Source organism: Thermobia domestica, chromosome 6 (genome assembly GCF_964235325.1).
Source record: "Thermobia domestica chromosome 6, izTheDome1.hap1.1, whole genome shotgun sequence".
NCBI lineage: Eukaryota > Metazoa > Arthropoda > Insecta > Zygentoma > Lepismatidae > Thermobia > Thermobia domestica.
The window spans coordinates 178,748,740-178,769,521 of record NC_137459.1 but is presented as its reverse complement, the minus strand read 5'-3'; the positions used below and the strand labels follow the sequence as shown (position 1 = coordinate 178,769,521).

At 36.3% G+C, this 20,782-nt stretch overlaps 1 protein-coding gene and 1 long non-coding RNA gene across 2 annotated transcripts in view; both read right to left on the bottom strand.

Annotated features, from left to right (window-relative positions):
* Positions 1-20,782, bottom strand: part of LOC145688343 (uncharacterized) — a 427,613-nt gene that overhangs the window by 52,193 nt on the left and 354,638 nt on the right. The gene's annotated exons all lie outside the window — the stretch shown is intronic.
* LOC145687737 (uncharacterized) lies at positions 14,119-15,434 on the bottom strand. The gene is made up of 2 exons (XM_081761186.1): positions 15,297-15,434; positions 14,119-14,727 (listed from the first exon to the last, which is right to left on the bottom strand). Exon 2 carries the CDS (start codon positions 14,691-14,693, stop codon positions 14,304-14,306), a length of 390 nt encoding a protein of 129 aa, XP_081617312.1. The 5' UTR covers positions 14,694-14,727; positions 15,297-15,434; the 3' UTR covers positions 14,119-14,303.

Below are 20,782 nucleotides of genomic sequence, written 5' to 3'. Positions count from 1 at the left end.
AAAAAAAAACTGTCCAAATCTTAAGGAACCACCACATTGTGACCGATGCTCTGAAAGACATCCTACTTATAGCTACAAGTGTAAAGCTAAGCCCAAACCCGACCCAGCTAAGCCAGAGCTTATTGTACCGATACGTTCCGTTGACACTCCAACCCCGCCAGCAAATTCGTTACGCCATTTAATAACCGTTGAAGACCTCTTATGCTTCCTTACTATTTCTTTACAAAACATTCACCCTTTTGATAGCAACCACATCCTGAACCAGATCATATATGCAGTCAAATTACTGTTTAACTTACAACTTCATGCTATCTATTCCGGACCTACAGTTCACTTTCACATTCAACCACTCGAAGTCTACGTTTAACATGGGTACTTCTACATACACTTGTATACTACATATAATTATGGCTTATAGCTTACTTTTTCTTAACATTCGATCAGTCTTAACACACCATGTGCTCTTTACACAGCTTCTTCAAGAAGAACAAATTGCATCCTTTGTACTTAACGAAACGTACCTTGCACCACATCTCAACTGTTACTTTCCGAAATATCACTTACTCCGACATGATGCTCCATCTGGTCCACGAGTCTATGGAGGAACAGCTATAAATGTTAGGCAACACCTTCCTTATCGAACAGTCACGGTTCCATTAACGCTCACACTCCACCTACCTGAGCATAATGTCACGACTATTTATTTTCGAGGCCGCACTGTCACTTTTGTCACCATATATTTTCCTCCAGATACACTCAACTACTACTTCTTTCGTTACATCGATTCTACCTTTAGGCACTATATTATCATGGCAGATCTAAGCATTCATAGCCGGTCACAGCGTGACAAAAATAACTTTCTCGAATTTCTGCATACCGAAACAGTTGCTGAGTTCCATGTTCTACCGAAGCCTACACGCCCCGTCAGCAATACTACTCTTAATGTTGTCATCACGTCAACATCTCTCTCCCAGAGTATTCATATCGATGTGCTTGATTCAATAGTTAGTGATCATGTGCCTATCAAACTTACACTTCACTGCTTTCCTTGCTCTCAATCTAAACTACCTTCTCAGAAAGTATTCTGCTACAAACGAGCTGATTGGGAACAATATCGCTCATATCTGGACATTGCTGTTAATAAATTTCTCATGCCTACTACACAATACGATCTTGATCACACAATCGCTGTTCTTACTGAATCTATTCAAGAAGCAGCACAACGTTCCATTCCAACAACAGAAATACAATTGTATAAACCAAAATTGCCTCCTCATTATTTACCTTTCATATCCGCTTCTCGTTGAGCACAACGCGAGTATCTCGCTACAGGTAATCTTGAAGCGCTTCGACTTCATCACCAATACCTTAGAATTACGCATAATTATATTGTTGCATATAAGAAACGCCATTGGATTCAAACTTGTATTACACTTGCAAGTGAATCACACCTTAGTAAATATTGGCGCAAATTCCATCAACTCATAGGGACAGTTTCCCGCACACTATACCCCATTGTTCAAAATAATCAGGCATTCATTACTGATATGGATAAAGCTAATACGTTTGCTTCATTTTTTCAAGATATTTTTACACCTCTCCCAGGTTGACGTACACCGCAACGCCTACAAAATTCAATAAACTGACTTACAGGTCCATCTTCTGCTTTTCTGCGCCCATCTATCAACCACTCTTTGGAACCCAATAATCAACTTACCACTCCGATCCAACCAGACGATATTCGCGAAACATTATTCTGTAAACGCAACACTGCCCCAGGATTTGATTCTGTTACGTATGTTCTCATCAGGCAAGCTCCGCCTTCTTTTCTTCTTTTTCTCAGCACCATATATACTTTCATCCTCCCAAATGGATTTTTTCCAGTCGACTGGAAATACTTAAACGTTTTTCTCTTCCCGAAACCTAAGAAACCTCCATCTGACGTCCAGTCTTATCGCCCTATTCACCTCACTACTTGCCTCTGTAAAATTTTGGAACGAATTCTAGTCCGCCTCATGCACGCTCACCTTGCAACACTTAACCTACTTCCTATTCACCAAGCCGATTTTCGACCTCATTTTAGTATGCTGGATCAACTATTACGACTATCCACGGCTATTTATAATCAATACAATACAGATTTTCCTTCTTGTCTGGTAGCCTTCGATCTAGAGAAAACTTTCGACAAAGTTTGGCACCCAGGTTTTCTTTACAAACTCCTTAACTATCTACTACCCTCTTCATATATCAGGTTCATACATTCCTTCTTATTAGGGAGGCTAGCATATATCTCTATTAACGGAACACTCTCTCATCCGATCTTCCTACAATCTGGCGTTCCTCAAGGTTCGTCACTGTCTCCTCTATTATACTTATTGTATGTTACCGTCCTTGTTGTCCCACACAACATAAGAATATATCAGTTTGCTGACGACACCGCCTTTTTCCCGACGGCCCGCACAGTGCAATCAATCAGTAAAAACATACAAACGGCAATTGACGCATTCGTTCACTGGTGTAATATATGGCGGTTAAGTGTTAATTCTACGAAAACTCAGGCTATTGTTTTTCTGGCACGTAGATGATGTTCACGAATATACAGGAATCCAAGTCGATTAAACCTTCAAGTAGATCATATACCTGTCCTGGCGTCAAATACTCTGACTTATCTTGGTGTCATATTTAACTCCAAACTTACCTGGAATCCACACCTCACCAAGATCGTATGCCAAGCACAAAATCGGTTCAACCTACTCAAGCGCTTAGTCGGTACAACCTGGGGCTAAAAGCATTAACAGTACTTAATACTTACAAGGCCTTTATGCGCAGTACACTAATATATGGGCACACTGCTTGGACATCCGCACCGCCAAAATTCTATCAGAAATTAGCTATCCTAGAGCGTCATGCTCTACGCCTAGGACATCGCATCAGCTTACCGCATCTGACACGGTTACTTTACGAGCTGATTGATTTTCCACCTTTATTGTATCATCTCGAACAGCTTCGTACTAGGCACGTTTGCAAGCGAACTGACCAGCAGCATCCCATGTTACTTGATATCCTACGGTACGATCGGAATCACAACGCACCTACATTTTACGTCAATACTCCTCTCCAGCACTTCATGACCTTCTATCATTTACAACTAGATGATGCTGTAGTGGATCCCGAAATCTTTCACTTCTACGAACCACGTGAGCTTTCATCATTCATCTACCCATCATATGCACCGTAACTACCTATTAGCATGGGCTTTCTATGTCTTCATCAGTTCCTGAATCGCCCCAGGAACAGAAGATAACTTGCATTCGTCAGTACTAACAAAACCCTGTGATGTGGCGTCCAGAGCACTGCATTCCAATTCCATCTACTTTTCTGTCCACTGTATCCTACACTGCAATCATTCAGTTTTGCATTCACCATAACTCAGCACGGTATACCAATAAATGTATTAATTTCTACAATACTATTGTCGCACACTTGGCCTCATATTATGTTTGATCCTCATTATATGTTATTTTTCACCCTTCAATCACCTCTCTGTATGTATGTGTACTCAATAAATGAATACATATTAAATATATACTCTCTTAGACCAACCACTTTAAAGTGCAATCAACTTTTCTATATATGAAACACTTACTCTAAGAAAGGGCAAAACCCTTTAAACGGGACGACTAACTAACTAAAACTAACTAACTCTATGGCCTATGGAACCCGGAGGTTCAATGCCGCGTTCACAAAAGCTCTCCACTGACTTCTATCCTTAGCTAACTGCATCCAGTTTCTACTTTGTATTCCAATCTCTGCGAGATCCATCTTAATATTGTCCTCCCATCTGCGCCTAGGTCTTCCTAATGGTCGTTTTCCGAATGGTCTTCCAGTCAAGACTTTGAAAGCGTTTCTACTTTCTTTCATTCTAGCTACATGACTCACCCACCTAAGCCTCCTAGACTTGACGACCATAACAATGTTGGGAAAACCGTATACATTATGTAGTTCCTCGTTATGACGACGGACAAAAAAAAAGTATAAATAAGGATAACCTTAAAAGTGTTGTCGCACTATCTTTTTCCCTTGTTCTTGCAGCATTATAGTGCGTTTAAATATACAGCACCACTCTCAAGATACTTTTTGAGTTTGAAGCTTATGGTAAGCGCAGCATCGAATAGATTGTTACAATAGCACGTGCATACGTCACAACATCCATTTTGACATTTTAAGTATGGTTAAAGCAACATGCGTTATATTGTTGGGACAGCCATAATAAATCTTGTGATGGTCTCGACAACCATTCTATATGGTATTTTCAACTATATAACAGCTGTATAGTTGCAAGTACAATAATTGGCATAGCTGTTAATACCATAAATATGTCTAGGACAACCATAACTTTTGTTGATCGAGCTAGCTGACGCTATATTAACAGTACTGTATAGTTGCATTCAACTATAATTATGGTTGAATATAACAATACCGTTTTTAGAGTGTACAAAGATGTGCGTTCAAATTATTTATTTCAACCCAGCGAAGCGGGTAATATATGCCAGTGTACACATACATTTTGAATAAAATTACGTAAATCAAAATGAAAATTCATTACACCACTTTCTGGTAACAATATTAAGATTTACTATTGACAATTTCAGGTAGTTTCATTACGACCACCCTGTAGGACTATATGTGCACACGATTTGCATAAATACACCCAATCTGGGTATTTAACGTAGTTCGTGGCGCACAGTGTTTACTGATAGTCATGTTCTTACGAGAATATTTTGTCGTGCTTGTTCCGGGGGGTAAATCCCCCCAAAATATTTCGGACTATGTGCAGGGGGTGCTGTTTTATAGCTTATCGTATTCCTTGTCCACGAATACTGAAACCGCCAATGATGACTTTAAATTAATTTGTCTGTACTTTTTTATCAAGAAATTGCAAATCTCACCCATCTCAATGCGAGATGAAAAAAAAAAGTGCTAATGATTACTGTCTATGTTGTTCTCATTAATATTGTTATACAATATATACCCTGATTTTATATTATAATCTTTATGGTATAATGTGCGGTGTGGCTACGAAAGAAATGTGTGCTTTATCTACGGCAATAGTGTACTTTAATTGTGAGAAAACAGTGGGCAATTGGGGTAGTGGTGGTTGCGGGGATTGAGAGTTCGGGGCCAAAACAACATGTCAGCCGCTGGGGCCAACTAGTAGCCAGTCTGACCCTGCTGTGTGGTGTGGTCTACCAGTGTGTGGTGTGAGTGGTCCCTGCTTTTTTTTAATATAACGTAACTGGTGAGGGATATCTTGATATCCTTCAGAAGAAAATTTTGCCTACCATCCAAAATCTTTATGCTGATAAACTTTTTTGACATGCAATAAGTCGGAACTCCGCCTCACTAACATTAATATATCAGAATGTCTCGATAAAACTCTATTTGCACAGTGGCTTACTCAAAGAGGTCCTGCTGTATATCCATCTTGGTTTCCTGATTTGACACCTCTGGACTCCTAAATCTGGGAGACAGTAAGAAATGCCTTCTATCAAAAAAAAAAAAAAAAAAAAAGAAAAAAAAAGAAAAAAAGCAACAATGACGAGCTACGTGAAAAAAATCGTAGAGTTGTGGGCTGTCCTCATGCCACTAACAGCCGTAGTGCGGTGTGTGTTGTATAGAGACTGCTGGTGGTCATTTCGAACAGATACCATAACCCTATCTCAGTGCCAAAAATTGTCACGTCAAGTCAAATTTGTCACAAGATATGAACTAGCAAGCACAGAATACATTGTTAGACCTTTCTGTACATGGAATGGAAATCAATAGCGCCAAAAATTGTCACGTCAAGTCAAATTTGTCACGAGATATGAACCAGCAAGCATTGAATACATTGTTAGATCTTTCTGTACTTGGAATGGAAATCAATAGCGCCAAAAATTGTCACGTCAAGTCAAATTTGTCACGAAATATGAACTAGCAAACACAGAATACATTGTTAGACCTTTCTGTATATGGAATGGAAATCAATTTCGAAAAATCGAAAGTCATTAGAATATCGCGTGGAAACACACCCTTAGAACAAAAGTATACTTGAAGATGTCGATAACTTCAAATATCTGGAAAGTATTTTGACGAGATACGCTTATTCCACCAAAGAAAGCAGGTCAAGAATTGCCATAGCCAACTAGGCACTCAACAATAAAATATCACTCTTAACTAGCAGGCTTAATACTGGATTAAGAAAGAAGTTGGTCAAGTGCTATATATGGAGTATGATCTGCATAGTTCAGAGGCTTGGGCATTATGTAAGTTAGAGAGAAATATTTAGAGAAGTTCAAAAGGTGGTGTTATGAAAGATGGAGAAGATAAAACGGATGAAGAAAGTAACAAACGAAGATGTTTGAAAACGGGTAGGAAATAGAGGAGGACGCTTTTAGCCCGCGTCCTTCATAAGAAGGCCATTTGGATTGGACACATCTTTAGAAGAAATTGTCTTCTTCATACCGCTATAGAGAAAAAAGTGGAAGGAAAGTGATGATTAGGAAGAAGAAAAACACAACTGACCGATAGTTTGAAAAATACAACAACATATTGGAAGTTAAAAACTTGAAGATCACGAAATTTGGAAAATACATCTCCAGGCCCAATATTTTTTAAAGGACCTGCCAACAAGCACACTACTTAATAATAATAATAATAATAATAATAATAATAATAATAATAATAATAATCACATTATATACAAATGAATATGAATAAAAAAATGTTATTCCACGAGATGAAGGTATGACACCAATACAAACATTTGTAAACTTCACATTTCTAGTATCTGAAAACTAAGTTTTATTTCAATTGTGCTATGCATTTCTTAATTTAAATTGAATCTATCCTGTTATTTATATCGCATGAATGCTTTAACAATTACAGTGTTTTATAAATTGAAGCCATTAACTCGATGCAGTGCTATTTGATCTGTGCTATTTACATTTCACTTACGTTCAACAAGAGTAAACGAATTCAGGACGATCAAATGTTTGTAGAGAAAAGTGTGGATATCCTTCTTTACGCATCATGTGAGCATCACATGTGTTTTGTCACAACCAAAAGACTGCTTGGTTGTTAGTAATACTGCAGTGGGTCAGAGTAAAATTTAGCACCACATCATTTCCAGAATAGCATGAAGGACGAGTTCTGAATAAACGTATACCAAAGCTATAGTACATACATTTTCACAGATACGTTTTGCTGAAGATAGATTGTATTCTATTCCTAAATTATCTGGAGTTGTTGACTTCGCATATTTAAGTATATATACTAAAAGAAGAGAAGAAATGTTGAAGGATATAATATGAGCGTATACTCTGTATACGTATTTATTCGAGGTGAGAGGTTTACTTACACAACACAACTTATGTCTAATGTTTTTTGTATATATTTATGCATGTTAATCCATATTCACAAGCATTCATAAATATTTGATAAGAATGATATTGAGAACTTATTGGAGACGGAAAAGTAGTTACATTTTATGCGTAAACGACTATGAACTATTGTACAGTAGTAATAAGAAATAATACAATCTTGATATAAACACTGATTGATTTGTGTATATTATTCTATACAAATATAAATAATAATAATAATAATAATAATAATAATAATAATAATAATAATAATATACATAAATCCTATAAAACTAAAGTTACGTGACTATTTCGATACTGCATCACTCTCTTCATCAGAAGGAAAGCACTTGAGAAAAGTACAAACCGTATCGCCTTCCTTTTAGAATAAATAACACATTCCTCTTCTACTCAGGTCTCCAGAAAACGTAATCCATGTGCTTGGGATTAAAATCATTCTACAGTGAGTGGTAAATTTAGCCTCCTAATGCAGCTGGATTACTCCCCTTTCCACAGGTTAAAATATAGGATCCATGATATCTTTCGTGTTTAATGCTTCACACTTATTCTCACTACTTGGATTGAAACTCAATATGGTATAATTATTTATTGAACTTTCCACATAATCCCAACCGATGCAACGACATTGCGCAAATTTTTCTAAAGATTAGATCGTTGATAATCTAAGTAATTTATGTCTTATTAACGAGGAGCAGAAAGTGCTGAAATTGCGCAAATTTCCGCCGCGACGTTGCCAACAACAGGATTTAAGGAATTGTGTGAAATTTTGCATCGAAATGAAATGTATAAAGCTATTCCTTTATGAGATATATTTTATTGCATTCTAATATTTACAAAGCAACATACTTATTTACAGAAAATTTCATTTTACAGTTTGAATGCTTGAAATTTAAATCCTACAGCTTTTAAAAATGTCATACGTGCCTTCTCATAGTTTCTCTGCGAATTCCTGAACTCAGCATACTTCCTCATGACAAACTCGCTCCTTTTGACTTCTGCTGGTCTTTGTGCCTTTGAAATTCCTTTTAATATGGACGTTATTTTCATGGCAGTTTCCGTTTGGATCTCTAACAAAGCAGAAATCACCGTATGAATATCAGGAGCAGGGAAGTAAAATTGACTATTATAATGTCTGTGAAAAGCTTCTGGTCCATTTGTCGTCCGACGCATCGTGGATGGTATAGACGCCCACATGACAGGTGGATACCTAAAATTAATAAAATAAAAAGATCCTTAGTTCATGCACACAATTATTGACAATTTATATAAAACACTAAAACATTTATAACACTAGATTCAAGAAATATTTATAGTCTTGGTCCGTAATTTGTTTACAACTATCAAAACCTGCATTTTAATCTACGTCTTACATGAAGACAGAAGAAAATTTCACTATAATTAAGTTGCATTGAGAGAAAATACCATATCAGCACAACCATTAATGTTGTGTTCAAACTAGGACAACAGTTTTTGCAGTATTAAGAGTTATTGAAGCATGTGCTACAGGGCCGTGCTGGGATACTAATGAGGGCGGTGGACAAGTCTACTAAAAGGGCGCCTATACAAACTGGAATATATATATATATATATATATATATATATATATATATATATATAGAGAGAGAGAGAGAGAGAGAGAGAGAGAGAAAGTATGGGTGCCATTTTATATCAAAATCACCACCAAATTTGTTTTAGTATTAACGTAAATAGCTAACCTCGAATCGAAATCCTCTTTACTACAGAAAAACTTTTTACTTCCTGTAATAACATTTCTGTCAAATAAAAAGAAGCTAAATGTATCAACAACTTAATATATCACGCCTATAGACGCAGGAGGCTCATTGCCGCGTTTACAAAAGCTGTTCATTGATTTCTGTCCTTAGAAAACTGAACCCAGTTTCTATTTTATATTTCAATCTCTACGAAAACCATTTTAATATTGTCCTCCCATCTGCGCCTCGGTCTTCCTAACGGTCATTTTCCTATTTGGATTTCTAGTTACAACTTCGAAAGCGTTTCTAATTTCTTCCATTCTGGCTACATAAAATGACCATTTGAACCTCCTAGACTTGATGACCCTAACAATGTTTGGTAAACGGTGTAAAATTATGCAGTTCCTCGTTATGAAGTTTCCGCCTTTCCCCATTCCCGTTCCTTTTGGAGTTCGAATATTGGTTTAAGAATCTTGTTTTCAAATACTTTCAGTCTGCGATTTTCCCTCAGTCAGTTATCATGTTTCGCAACCATACAGCACAACAGGCATGATTATCGTTTTATATTTTGAGCTACAAATTCCTCAACAGAATTAGCGACAACAAAAGATTTTTAACTGAATAATAGCACGAAATCCCTGCTTTCAGTTGACATCAAATTTTTTAGTGATTATGATTTTGGTCTGTTAATAGTGATCCTAGATATTTGAAAGTATCCACTTTGTCGAAAGAAAATATTATTTGGTATTTTAACTCATCAATAAAATGCAGTATTACGATCCCGACAAACTTCCATTTATTCAGTTTTCTCTGCATTTACTTTTAAGCCTATATCCCTGCAAACGTTAATTAAGATTTCTGCATCCTTTCTATTATTCTATCATTACTTATTAAATTTACATCATCAGCATACGCCATAACATGGCAAATACAATTCAGCTCTAGGACCTGATTGCTGTCTTTGATTTTCCTTATCGTGTTCTCCAGAACAAAGTTAAATAATAATGACAACGCATCTCCTTGTTTCAGGTCATTCTCAACGTGAAAGCTCGTGAACAAGAATTTCTCTAATCGAACCTTACTTTGGAATTCATTTAAACATATCTTAATTAATCTACCTTTTTCATTATTGCAAATTCTGTAAGCATGTTGTACAATGTTTCCCTCCTACCAGAATCTAAAGTCAATAATTGATGTGCCAGGATGTTGTATTCTCTCATTTCGTTTCAAGTATCAGTCGAATGGTAAATATCTGGTCGATAGTTGATCGATTTTACCTAAATCCGCTCTGATAATCTCCAATAATTTCATCTGCGTATGGAGTGAATCTTGCTAATACAATGTTTAAAAGGATTTATTGGATGTTGACAAAAGAGAAATGTCTCGATAACCATTAAACCTGTTTTGTTGCTTTTCTTCTGAACTGGAACAATGATTGATTCTCTTCAATCTTGTGGTAATTCCTCCTTGTTCCAGATAATGAGTTTGTGTGTCTTGCTCTACAATTTTTCCCCCTCCAGCTAAAATTAAGTCAACCAGAATTTCGTCTACACCCGGAGATGTGTGTTTTTTTTTTTTTTTTTTAAATAGCGATTTCTATTTCTGTCTGGTTAGGTTCTGGAATGTATACGCTTATGCTGCATGCATTTCACTTTCTCCACGCACATTAGTTTTTGGCTATGTGTTAAGCAAATCGTCAAAGAAATCTTTCCATCTATTTAAGATGCTATCTGTATCAGTGAGAACTGTTCCTTTAATATATAAGCACGAAGTTGATAGCCTTTCTTAAGTTCGTTGATGCATTTATACATGTCCCGAATGTTTTTGTTTTCACTATTATCTTCAAGTTAATTAATTTTAACTTTCAAAAGTCGCGTTTCTGTGTTCTAAAAGTTTTAGAAGTTTTCTGCCAGATGACAATGAAATTTTATGTACTTATTTCGTTCGGATTTTGTAGCCAACGCAGTTTCTTCTGTTTTCTCTTCTCTGCTACTTTAGTACATTCCTGGTTGAACCATGGTTTGTTCCTACGTATTTCTGCGTGCTCCAATATTTCTTCTGCTGAAATTTTAATGTTATCTCTAATTTCAACCAAGTATCTTGAACACTAGTGCACTCCGAACCTTCTAAAACCAAGAATCTATTCGACACTTCAATCTGGCTCCCCTCTCACCTGGCTCTCCTCTTAAAAAAAAAAAACGCTCCGTTTTCAGATATTGAATATTTCCTTTATTCAACGATAGTCTCTCTCTTACTCTCACAATCAACTCCTCTGAACGACCGAACATCACTTGTGCTAGACTGTTCTTTTCTGCCTACTAAAACATGATCAGTTTGAATGTGTGTTTTTCCATCTGATGAAGTCCACAAGTATATTTATGAATGTCGCGATGTTGGAATTTTGTAATCTTCACGATAAGGTTTCTGGATATTGCACAGTTCACGAGTCTAACGCCATTGTCACAACCTTCCTTATGCAAACATTTATTCCCTATAATCGGTTTGAAAATACCCTCTGGTCCTACCTTCGCATTGAAACCGCCTAACAGAATTTCCATATGGTATTGCAGGAGATGATCAAATACCCGTTCTATTCTTTCGTAAAAACTGTATTTTTTAAATCGCCATCCTTATTTTCTGTTGGGCATGTGCATTAAAATAATATTACACCACTGACCCTTAAGAGAAGTAAAAGAAAATATATCATTAACAAATTCAACCTATGTAATTGCTGATATTACGTATTCGTTTGTGAATGGAAAGCCCTGTTTCTAGTTGGTAATTTTAAATTTGTTCCCCGTAAAAGAACGTAAAATTTCCCGACTTGACTCCTCCATTTCCTTCTCATCTAACTTCCTGATATCCCACTAGGTCCAACCTCTATTTCTAAACTCATTGTTTTACAAATTTTAACGCGCCTGCCCTATAGAGACTTCTTACATTTCATGTTGCAAATCTTATGTCGATTTTACTTTGCGGAATTCGTGCCAAGTTATCAATTCTGATCCGAAGATTCTGCGAACTTATCTGAACAATCCTTTTTTTACAGGATGAGGTTGTTAGCCTCACACCAAATTCTCAAGCTGGATTATCACCCCTTGTCTGTCCGCGACTGCTTACTCAGTATATTCACAGCTAACCTCTATATCCCAGAGCCTTCTCCTCGATCCACAACCTGAGGACGCGCCGTGCCGTGGTGACAGGAAGACCACATTTTACGGAAATTAATACAGCTATATTTCAGAAATACAACAGGTACTCATTATCCGAACACTGTTTTAAAACACCCAGGAACAATCAATATGCTCGGATGCATATTAAGACTGTGAAAGCTTCGATGCCGTAAAAATCGTAAATTAGAGACTAGTGTCAGTATAGTATTACATAAATGCATCGTACGTTTGACTATCCGAACTATTCTTGATGTATCACATTGTTTCGTTTTATGGTTATATAACTTTATAATATTTTTGTAAGTGATTATACTCTTTACCTGTTCTCTGCCAATAGCAACTGTATGAATTTATAATACAAAACTGAAATACAGAAGAATAAAATAAAAAAATAATGTGATATTTCGCAGGGCATCCTATGTAAAGGGCGCCTTGTATTCTTCACAGGTTCTGTACTACCAGTCAGTATTTGAATTTATTAAACAAAGCTGTTATACAGGATAACTAAAACTACTTTTCTATAATGTGATGTTTCATAGGGCGCCTTATGTAAAGGGCGCACTGTACCTTTCACGGGTTCTTCGCCAACAGTAACTGTGTGTATTTATTGTACAGAACTGTGCTATACAGAAGAGTAAATAAAATCGTTCATCTTTGATGTGGCCTCGGAAGGGCGCCTAATGTAAAGGGCGCACTGCACCTTTCACGGTTTTTTTACCAATAAAACTGTAAGACTTTATTACTAAAAACTTGTACCATTATTTATAGTGTGATATTTCGGAGGGCGCACCGGGACACGTCCCGATGTCCCGGTGGGCCAGCACGGGCCTGATGTGCTACTATAGATGAAATTCAAAAGGAAGCTACTTACTTGCAACCGTCTTCTATGTAGTTTTCTAGGACGTAATCGGAAAATTTATGCCCTGTATCATCCGGCGTCATTGATATTAGTTGAGTAAAGGCATCTGATACTTCTGTTGGATGTAAATATGGCAACCCAAAAAATGCCTTTATCCATGAACCTGTAAGAAAAGCAATAATAATAATAATAATAATAATAATAATAATAATAATAATAATAATAATAATAATAATAATAATTTGTTAGAATAAGCAAGCATTGGGAAAGTAGTGAAATTGATGGATCTTACTGTTGGCTTTATAATTTCTTCATTTCGTACATTATTAGAACAGCAGTTTATTTGCTTTTAAGAATGGTGACTGAATTAAGATTCTTCAGTCAAACAGAATAAGATTCTATTTTCAACTGTATTCTGTATTAATATATAACAAAACAAAGTCCACATGGTATTATTAAATTAATAATAAAGAATAATAGACCATAATAATATCAATAATACCTAGTTCAGATTTTGGATCCATATATGCTTGTCGCAGATCATTGTCGGCTTGAATCCTCCGCCACCATGTTTGTCCCAAATGGAATCTGCAGCCACGAATGTCACAATTTGGAAACACATTCTTGATGGCTTCGTGAGCAGCTGTTTCAAAATCAACGTAAATGATTTTCAAGTCGAATCTACTGTCTAAGTTTCTTATCATCTTCCACATGGCCACATACGTATTCTTGTCTTTCTTCGGCAAAAATGCAAAACATAGAGGTAGATAATATCCATTTTTATATGCATGTATTGTATATAACTGTGTGAAATGCTTAGGAGCATAAGTGAAAGTTCCATCTGCAAATACTTCTAACCCGCTGAACTCACACAGAAAACTGAAAAGAAAATAAGATTAGTGTCAGAAAAGAAAATAGTAAACAAGACTGTAGTGTCATATCGTTAGGTGAAATGCTATGTTACGATATATTTTGTGAGAATCAAAAAAAAAAAAAAAAAAAAAACTATTTTACTATAATTTGGAAATAAGACGGAAAAAGGAACTTTTCTGTTCAAGCAACTACTTCCTATTCTACTTCTTGATGCTGTAAATGAAACTCATTTCAAAGTTAATGGTTATAAATGAAATTATACTTACTCGATATTTTTCTTACACGTGAAAAGAATTATATTAGCTTCATCATCAACAAAGATGAATCTTTCTCCGTCAATTGCTATATCATCCTGCTTCTGAACCATTTGCTGTATAGCCTCTACGGTGTTTCTGGGTAGACGAGGAGTCACCTTTCTTCGATTTTTATAAATAACGTCTCGGCATCTTTTAATTTCTTTATGATCAAGTGTGTCATGATGTTCCAATTTTGAAACTTCCTGCCTTATAATTTTATTTGGCTTCTCGTTCAATTGTTCAGTGGCTCGTCGCTTACAATTCTCTCTAAGAAAATGCCGTTGAACACCATCTTCATCTTCACAATGATTATGAATATCTTTCCTTTCTAAAACTTCACTTGTATTTTCATCCATTGTTATACTAGCATTACAGCTTTTCTTAGTACATCTGAAAGAAAGGAAATAATAATTAAATCGTATCACGTGTTCTAAACTTACTATTTAAAGAAAAATGTATTCACTATTTCACTGGCAAAAATGTTATATCTTCCATCACCTTTTAACAAAGTATAGGTCCAATTGACTGACATAAATACTAATGCAGGCTTACTTATTCACTTACGAAAGTATAGGACAAATTGCCTGGCATAAATATTAAAATAGGGACTAGACACATATTTTAACAAAATATAGACCCAACTGACTGACATGGATATTAATGTAACTTTCCATTACTTAACAAAGTATAGAAGCAACTGAATGGCATAAATATTAATATAGGTTACATCACTTAACAAAATATAGGTCCAACTTCCCGACATTAATACTAATAGTGTGTTACATCTTTTAACAAAGTATATATGGATCCTATTGACTAGCATAAATACTAATATAGGCTTACAGAACTTACTAAAATATAGGTCAAGCTGACTACTGAAAATACTAATGTAGGCTTTGCATAACTTAGCAAGCTATAGGCTTATATACATGCAAAAATTATGTACTATATTAACTTACCTCCAATTTGAGCCTTTTTTCCTTGGCGAAAGAAACGATACTTAAAGCCTCCCATTAATACACAAGGTACACCTTTTTCTGTTTTCGTCAATGTAAACTCCATTCTGAAAGTTTCACTTATGTTTCTCCAGTTTATTGCTTCCTGTTTATATTACCCTCCTCACTAAAACTTGCGATTAATTCTCGATCCTGATTGGCTCGTTGTGATTCTCGTTCCTCATTGGCTTGTTCTATTATTGGTTTATTATATCCGCAATTCGTTCGGGGTTTTAACAGAACCTGAGGAGGTCTGACATACAGTTGCTGGTGACATTTGGGAGAGTGCACAACGGAGAAGAATAAGCTTTGCAGAGAAGAATTGCTGAGATGCATTGCTTTCCTGAAGAAGGTGTTCCAACCACAACCAACATAGATAACATCAGAGATGCATTAAAACAGCAAAACGTACAGTTCACGAACCTCATTCGTGTCCAAACAAAGGAGGGACCAGCACCCATCTTGAGAATGTTTATACATTTGCTCTGGCCATATACGTTGAACACGCTTTGCCGACAGTCGGCTAACGGAAACGCTTTGTTATCTCTCTGGGAGTGAAGCAAATACACAGTAATTAAAGAACTGAGGCCCTTTTCAGGCCCACAAACCAATTTCAGGTCCAAAACCTTTCTAATGTACACTGTCCGGTAAATATCTTCAGGATAAAACAGTTGAGAATGCTCTAAGAGCATTGCCAGAACGAACTTTAAAAGAATGGAGAGATCTAGCGGGAAGGATAGCTGTAATTGTTCCTAGATGTAAAGGTAAATCTTTTTATCCGCACCCTCTTCTCTTTCTCGCAAAAATTAACAAAATATCATCTCTTTATGACTTATAGTTCTCGAGATATGACTGCTTAAATATCTAGAAATTCGAACTTTTTTAGTCAGTATCACGGGAACGGTAAGTCATAGAGAGATGATATCAGTGTTAATCCCTAATAGAACATTAAACATTTTCGTACTGATATTAATTGATGGCCAGTTGCACAGTGGCCACCGGTTACTATTTGCTACCAAAATATTTACCACCCTTTTAGATATTGACCAACACCAATATGACCTCTCTATGACTTACGGTTCCTCAAATAATGCTCCTTAAATCTCTGGAAATCGGCCATTTTTGGCCAATATCATGGGAACGGTAATTCATAGAGAGACGATATTGGTCTTAATCAATACCTAAGAGGATGGTAAACACTTTGGTAGCAATATTAATTGGTGGCCATTGGCCAAACCAGAACTCTTTAAGTTCGTTGAAAACCGCGGCGAGACACAACATTCGACATGCTGCTTTAGAATTCTAACTGCATGTAGGAGGTACACGTAGATATAAGTTGCTGCATCACTCAAGGGGGCGAGCTTTCTTGCCAAGGGGCCCTATTTATCTCTAATACACTGACCACTCATTCTTGTAACAATTTATACGATAATACCTAGGTAATATATAACAAATGTTTCTCACAGCACCTAAGAACAACTAAGACGCAAATGCAAATCTAAGTATCATTTATAGAAAGGTGAAAGGATAGTTATTAAGATATATGGTAGACACACCTGAAATATGTATACAAGTGCTTGTTTCTGATTGGCCAAAACTGGAAGATATAGACAAATCTTTATTTCTGATTGGTCGAACGTCTGTTCACGATATTTCAAGAGAACTTCTAGAAATATTTATATATATTGTTTATTTTATATATGTTTGTTTTCCTTACAGTATTTCAAAACTATTTGCTTTCAATAACTATATTCTTACAGTTTTAATCTTACAGTTAGATATGATACGGAAAATGAATGACTGGGACACATTCCCCAGTCACCCTCTCTAACGACGCCATTGCACACATATAATATAGATGACTGAAAATGCTATTGTTATCCATTACTTTGTATTTTTTTTTTTTTTTTTTTTTTTTGTTAAAACGACTTGCATTTTGGTGACTGTTTTTATTAGTCGATATACTTATGGTAATGATGGCAACGTTGCACAAGATTTTTTTCGCAATTTCCAATTTTGTTGCCTGCTCATTAAGGCTTTATCTGTGTCAACAGATAAGCGTGGGAAAATTTGCGCAATGTCGGTGCACCCAATCCCAACTCTTTCAGTAGAACTCAATCAAGTATCAGGACTCAATTAACCCCTTTTCCCTCGAATATTTAACCTTATGATGCCCCCTTATGGTGCCTTATATATATACGCACACACACACACACACACACACACACACACACACATATATATATATATATATATATATATATATATATATATATATATATATATATATATATATATATATAGTGAAACGTTTGTGCATTACGATACATTCTAGTGAAAGTTTTACGTACTGTGCTTTCACTTTTCTTTACATGGATTGCTCTCTAACCAGAGGTGTAGCCACGGGGGGAGGGGCGATCGGGACGAGCCCCCAAAGAACAGCTTCTAAAACATCATCGTAAGATTACCTCGCTTCAGTCATTTAAAAGTAGATATGGGCACGAGTGGAGATTGATAAATGGCTCGCTCGATCAACTCGTTTTAACTCGTTTTGAAATCATGGTCTGATTAGACTGGAAAGCAAAAACCATAGGCGTAACTAAGGGGTGGCAACTGCCACCCCCCAAAAAATTCTGAAGCTTATTAAGATAGTCATCCAGTGTTATCTGTGAACAGAGCTGCAGCGAATATGACACCGTTTTCCTTAATTTTGTTTTTGTTTCACTGTATTGAGGACTTTAGGCCACTAACCAGGCCAAGAGAAGGGAGGGACAAGGAAGTGAAAAGACAGCAACCCTGGCCTGACAAAATGTACTAGGTTAAATCTCAGCCACTCAGTTAGGACGGACGGTCGGAACAGAGTTCGTGCCCATTCTCCACCTTTCCAAGCTGTTCGCTAGGCATACACACTGCCCAGGGCTTAAATTGGCTTCAGTGAATAGCCGCCTCGCCAGAATGCTTATCCAGAGTGATTTGCCAGAAAGCAGTCAATAATGAAAGTAAATAATCCCTGATCCATGTACCTGATGTATTTCGATGAATCATATTAATATTCGTTTCATAGACGGAACCAAAATATTAAAAATTAATGCACAAAGTTTGTAAAGTGACAAGTGTTGCACACGAAATAACTTCTGACAGGAGTCTGATTTGCCGGTATGACGGTTCCGGCTCATTTTAAGGCTTGACACTGCCTCTCTACTACTAGCTGGGTAATTGTCACTCACTTTCGATGCATGCGATCTCAGTTGGTTCACACCTCACTGTATTGTTTTTTTTTTTTTTTTTTTTTTCGTTTTCAGACTTTACATGTTCGTTTAGAATGGTGATAATAAATTATAAACTGTAGTGTCAAATTCAGAATTTATTTTCAATTCCATCAGAAATGCTTGTAATTTGAAAAAAGATAGGACTTATTCTGAGCATTTTTTTGGGGGGGGGGCACAGATCCAATGTAAAATTGTGATTGAACTATATCTAAAAATAATTTGCTCATGTTCAGAGATGTTCATATACCTTCTCCCTTACTGATTCCGGCTGTTTCTTAGACAATGGACAGTTATTAAAAATGTTGTCTTATCTATGCTAATATTATTATAAAATGTTTGACTGTAAATTGTCTTTAAGTCTGAAAGAAGTTTTAGAATAACAACGGGAATGAAATTGTGATTTTAACCACATCTGGTAATCAGGGGTGCCCATCCCCCCAAAGCTGATGGCGCACTCCCCCCCAAAACTAATAATCTCTTCCCTCCTCAAAACTCAAGTCCTCTAAAAACAATTGCCCAGTGTAGCAGTAGTTTTTATAGTACTAGTAATTGTTATTTTTGTTGTTGTTTTTTTATTTCCTGTAATAGTATTATAGAATGCTTGTAGTAGTAATAGTAGTAGTTGGGGCAGTAGTAATTATAAAAATGGCATTACTTTTATTAGTAGTCTTGGTAGTGTACAATACTAAATATGTTCTATAAGGATATTGAAGGGTATAAAAACTTCTACACACTGTGTATGGCACAGGCATTCTTTTTTTTTTTTTTTTTTACAATTAGTAGTATTATTTTTTTCTTTACAAAATATTGATATAATTCCCTTGTACATGAAAAGTAAGACGCAAGTTACAAGTTATTGAGTTTGATACCAAAAGAAAATGTTATCCTCGAAATTAGCCTACAAAAAGAAGTGATATCCAACAAAAAACATTCCTGTAAAAGAGCCAAGTACGAGTGGCCTTAAAAAGAATTGAAATCACAAAAATAGGCGCCAAAATCTAGTGGACAACAGTTACAAACACTCACTGGCTCACTTCAAATTTAGATTTGAAACTTGGCTGTTGGCTGTATGGTCACCACTAGCTCACAATTATGTCAAACTACTTTATAATTTTCAACAGACAACATAGGCAAGTTTCAAATCTAAATTTGAAAGTGATTCCTTGAGTGTTTGTAACTGCTCACCAGAACTTGGCGCCATCCTTTCATATAGCAACTTGCGTGGTACTTCATTCATAGAGTTTCTAAGCAGGGGGTAGGGGGATTCATTCTCGAGATTAAAAAAAAAAAATCGCATCGTGTTCCAATGTTATTCTGACGACAGCAAAATTACTTATTCGACATTAGAGTAAAATTCTTCCCCAATTTTTTTTATTCCCCCCAATTTTTTTTCTCGATGGCACAATTTGCGCCATTCATCCCTCCTGTGGGCGGCCCTTCTCTCTTAAAACGAACCAACCTTTCCTTTCATACGGCTACTTGTGCGGTACTTCATTCATCGAGTATCGAAGCAGGGGGTACGGGGGTTCACCCCGGAAAATTTGAGAAAATTAGCTTCTCAAAATCATGTTTTAATGCTATTCCGACAGTAAAATTGCTAGTTCGAAAGTAGAGTAAAATCCCCCCCAAAATTTTTCTCAATGGCGCAGCTTGCGCCATACATCCCCCCTGTGGGCGGCTCTGCTGGTAGTGTCTTACAATAAATGTTTTGCTACATCCATCTTAATAAAGGTCAGTGAACTTAGAGCCTGCTGGAGGAAGGGGATACGGTATGCGTTGATGGTAAAAGGAAGTACAGGTCGGTCTGTTGTTTGGGATACAGGGTGTAAAGGTAAGCAGAGACATACAGAGCTCGTCTCTTTGTCGGAAATATTGTTGTCCTAAATACAAAATAATTTTTTATCGCTTTCCCTGTAAGTCAACACATAGCAACATCTGGTATCGTTGTGAAGTGGAAGGGGAGAACTGTACGGTTAAAACAACGAGTTATTGTTTCTAATAGCCACCCTGGCACACAAACCAAATCGAATATACTTGAATTATTCTGAAGCTTGTGTTTGCAGTGAGCAGCTCGTTTGAAGCTTTTTTTCTGTATATATAACCTTCACGTGTGTCGGTATATACTGGTTTCATTTTCTTTTGTTTTATCTGTGGTACTTGAACATTTCTTACGTTTCACAG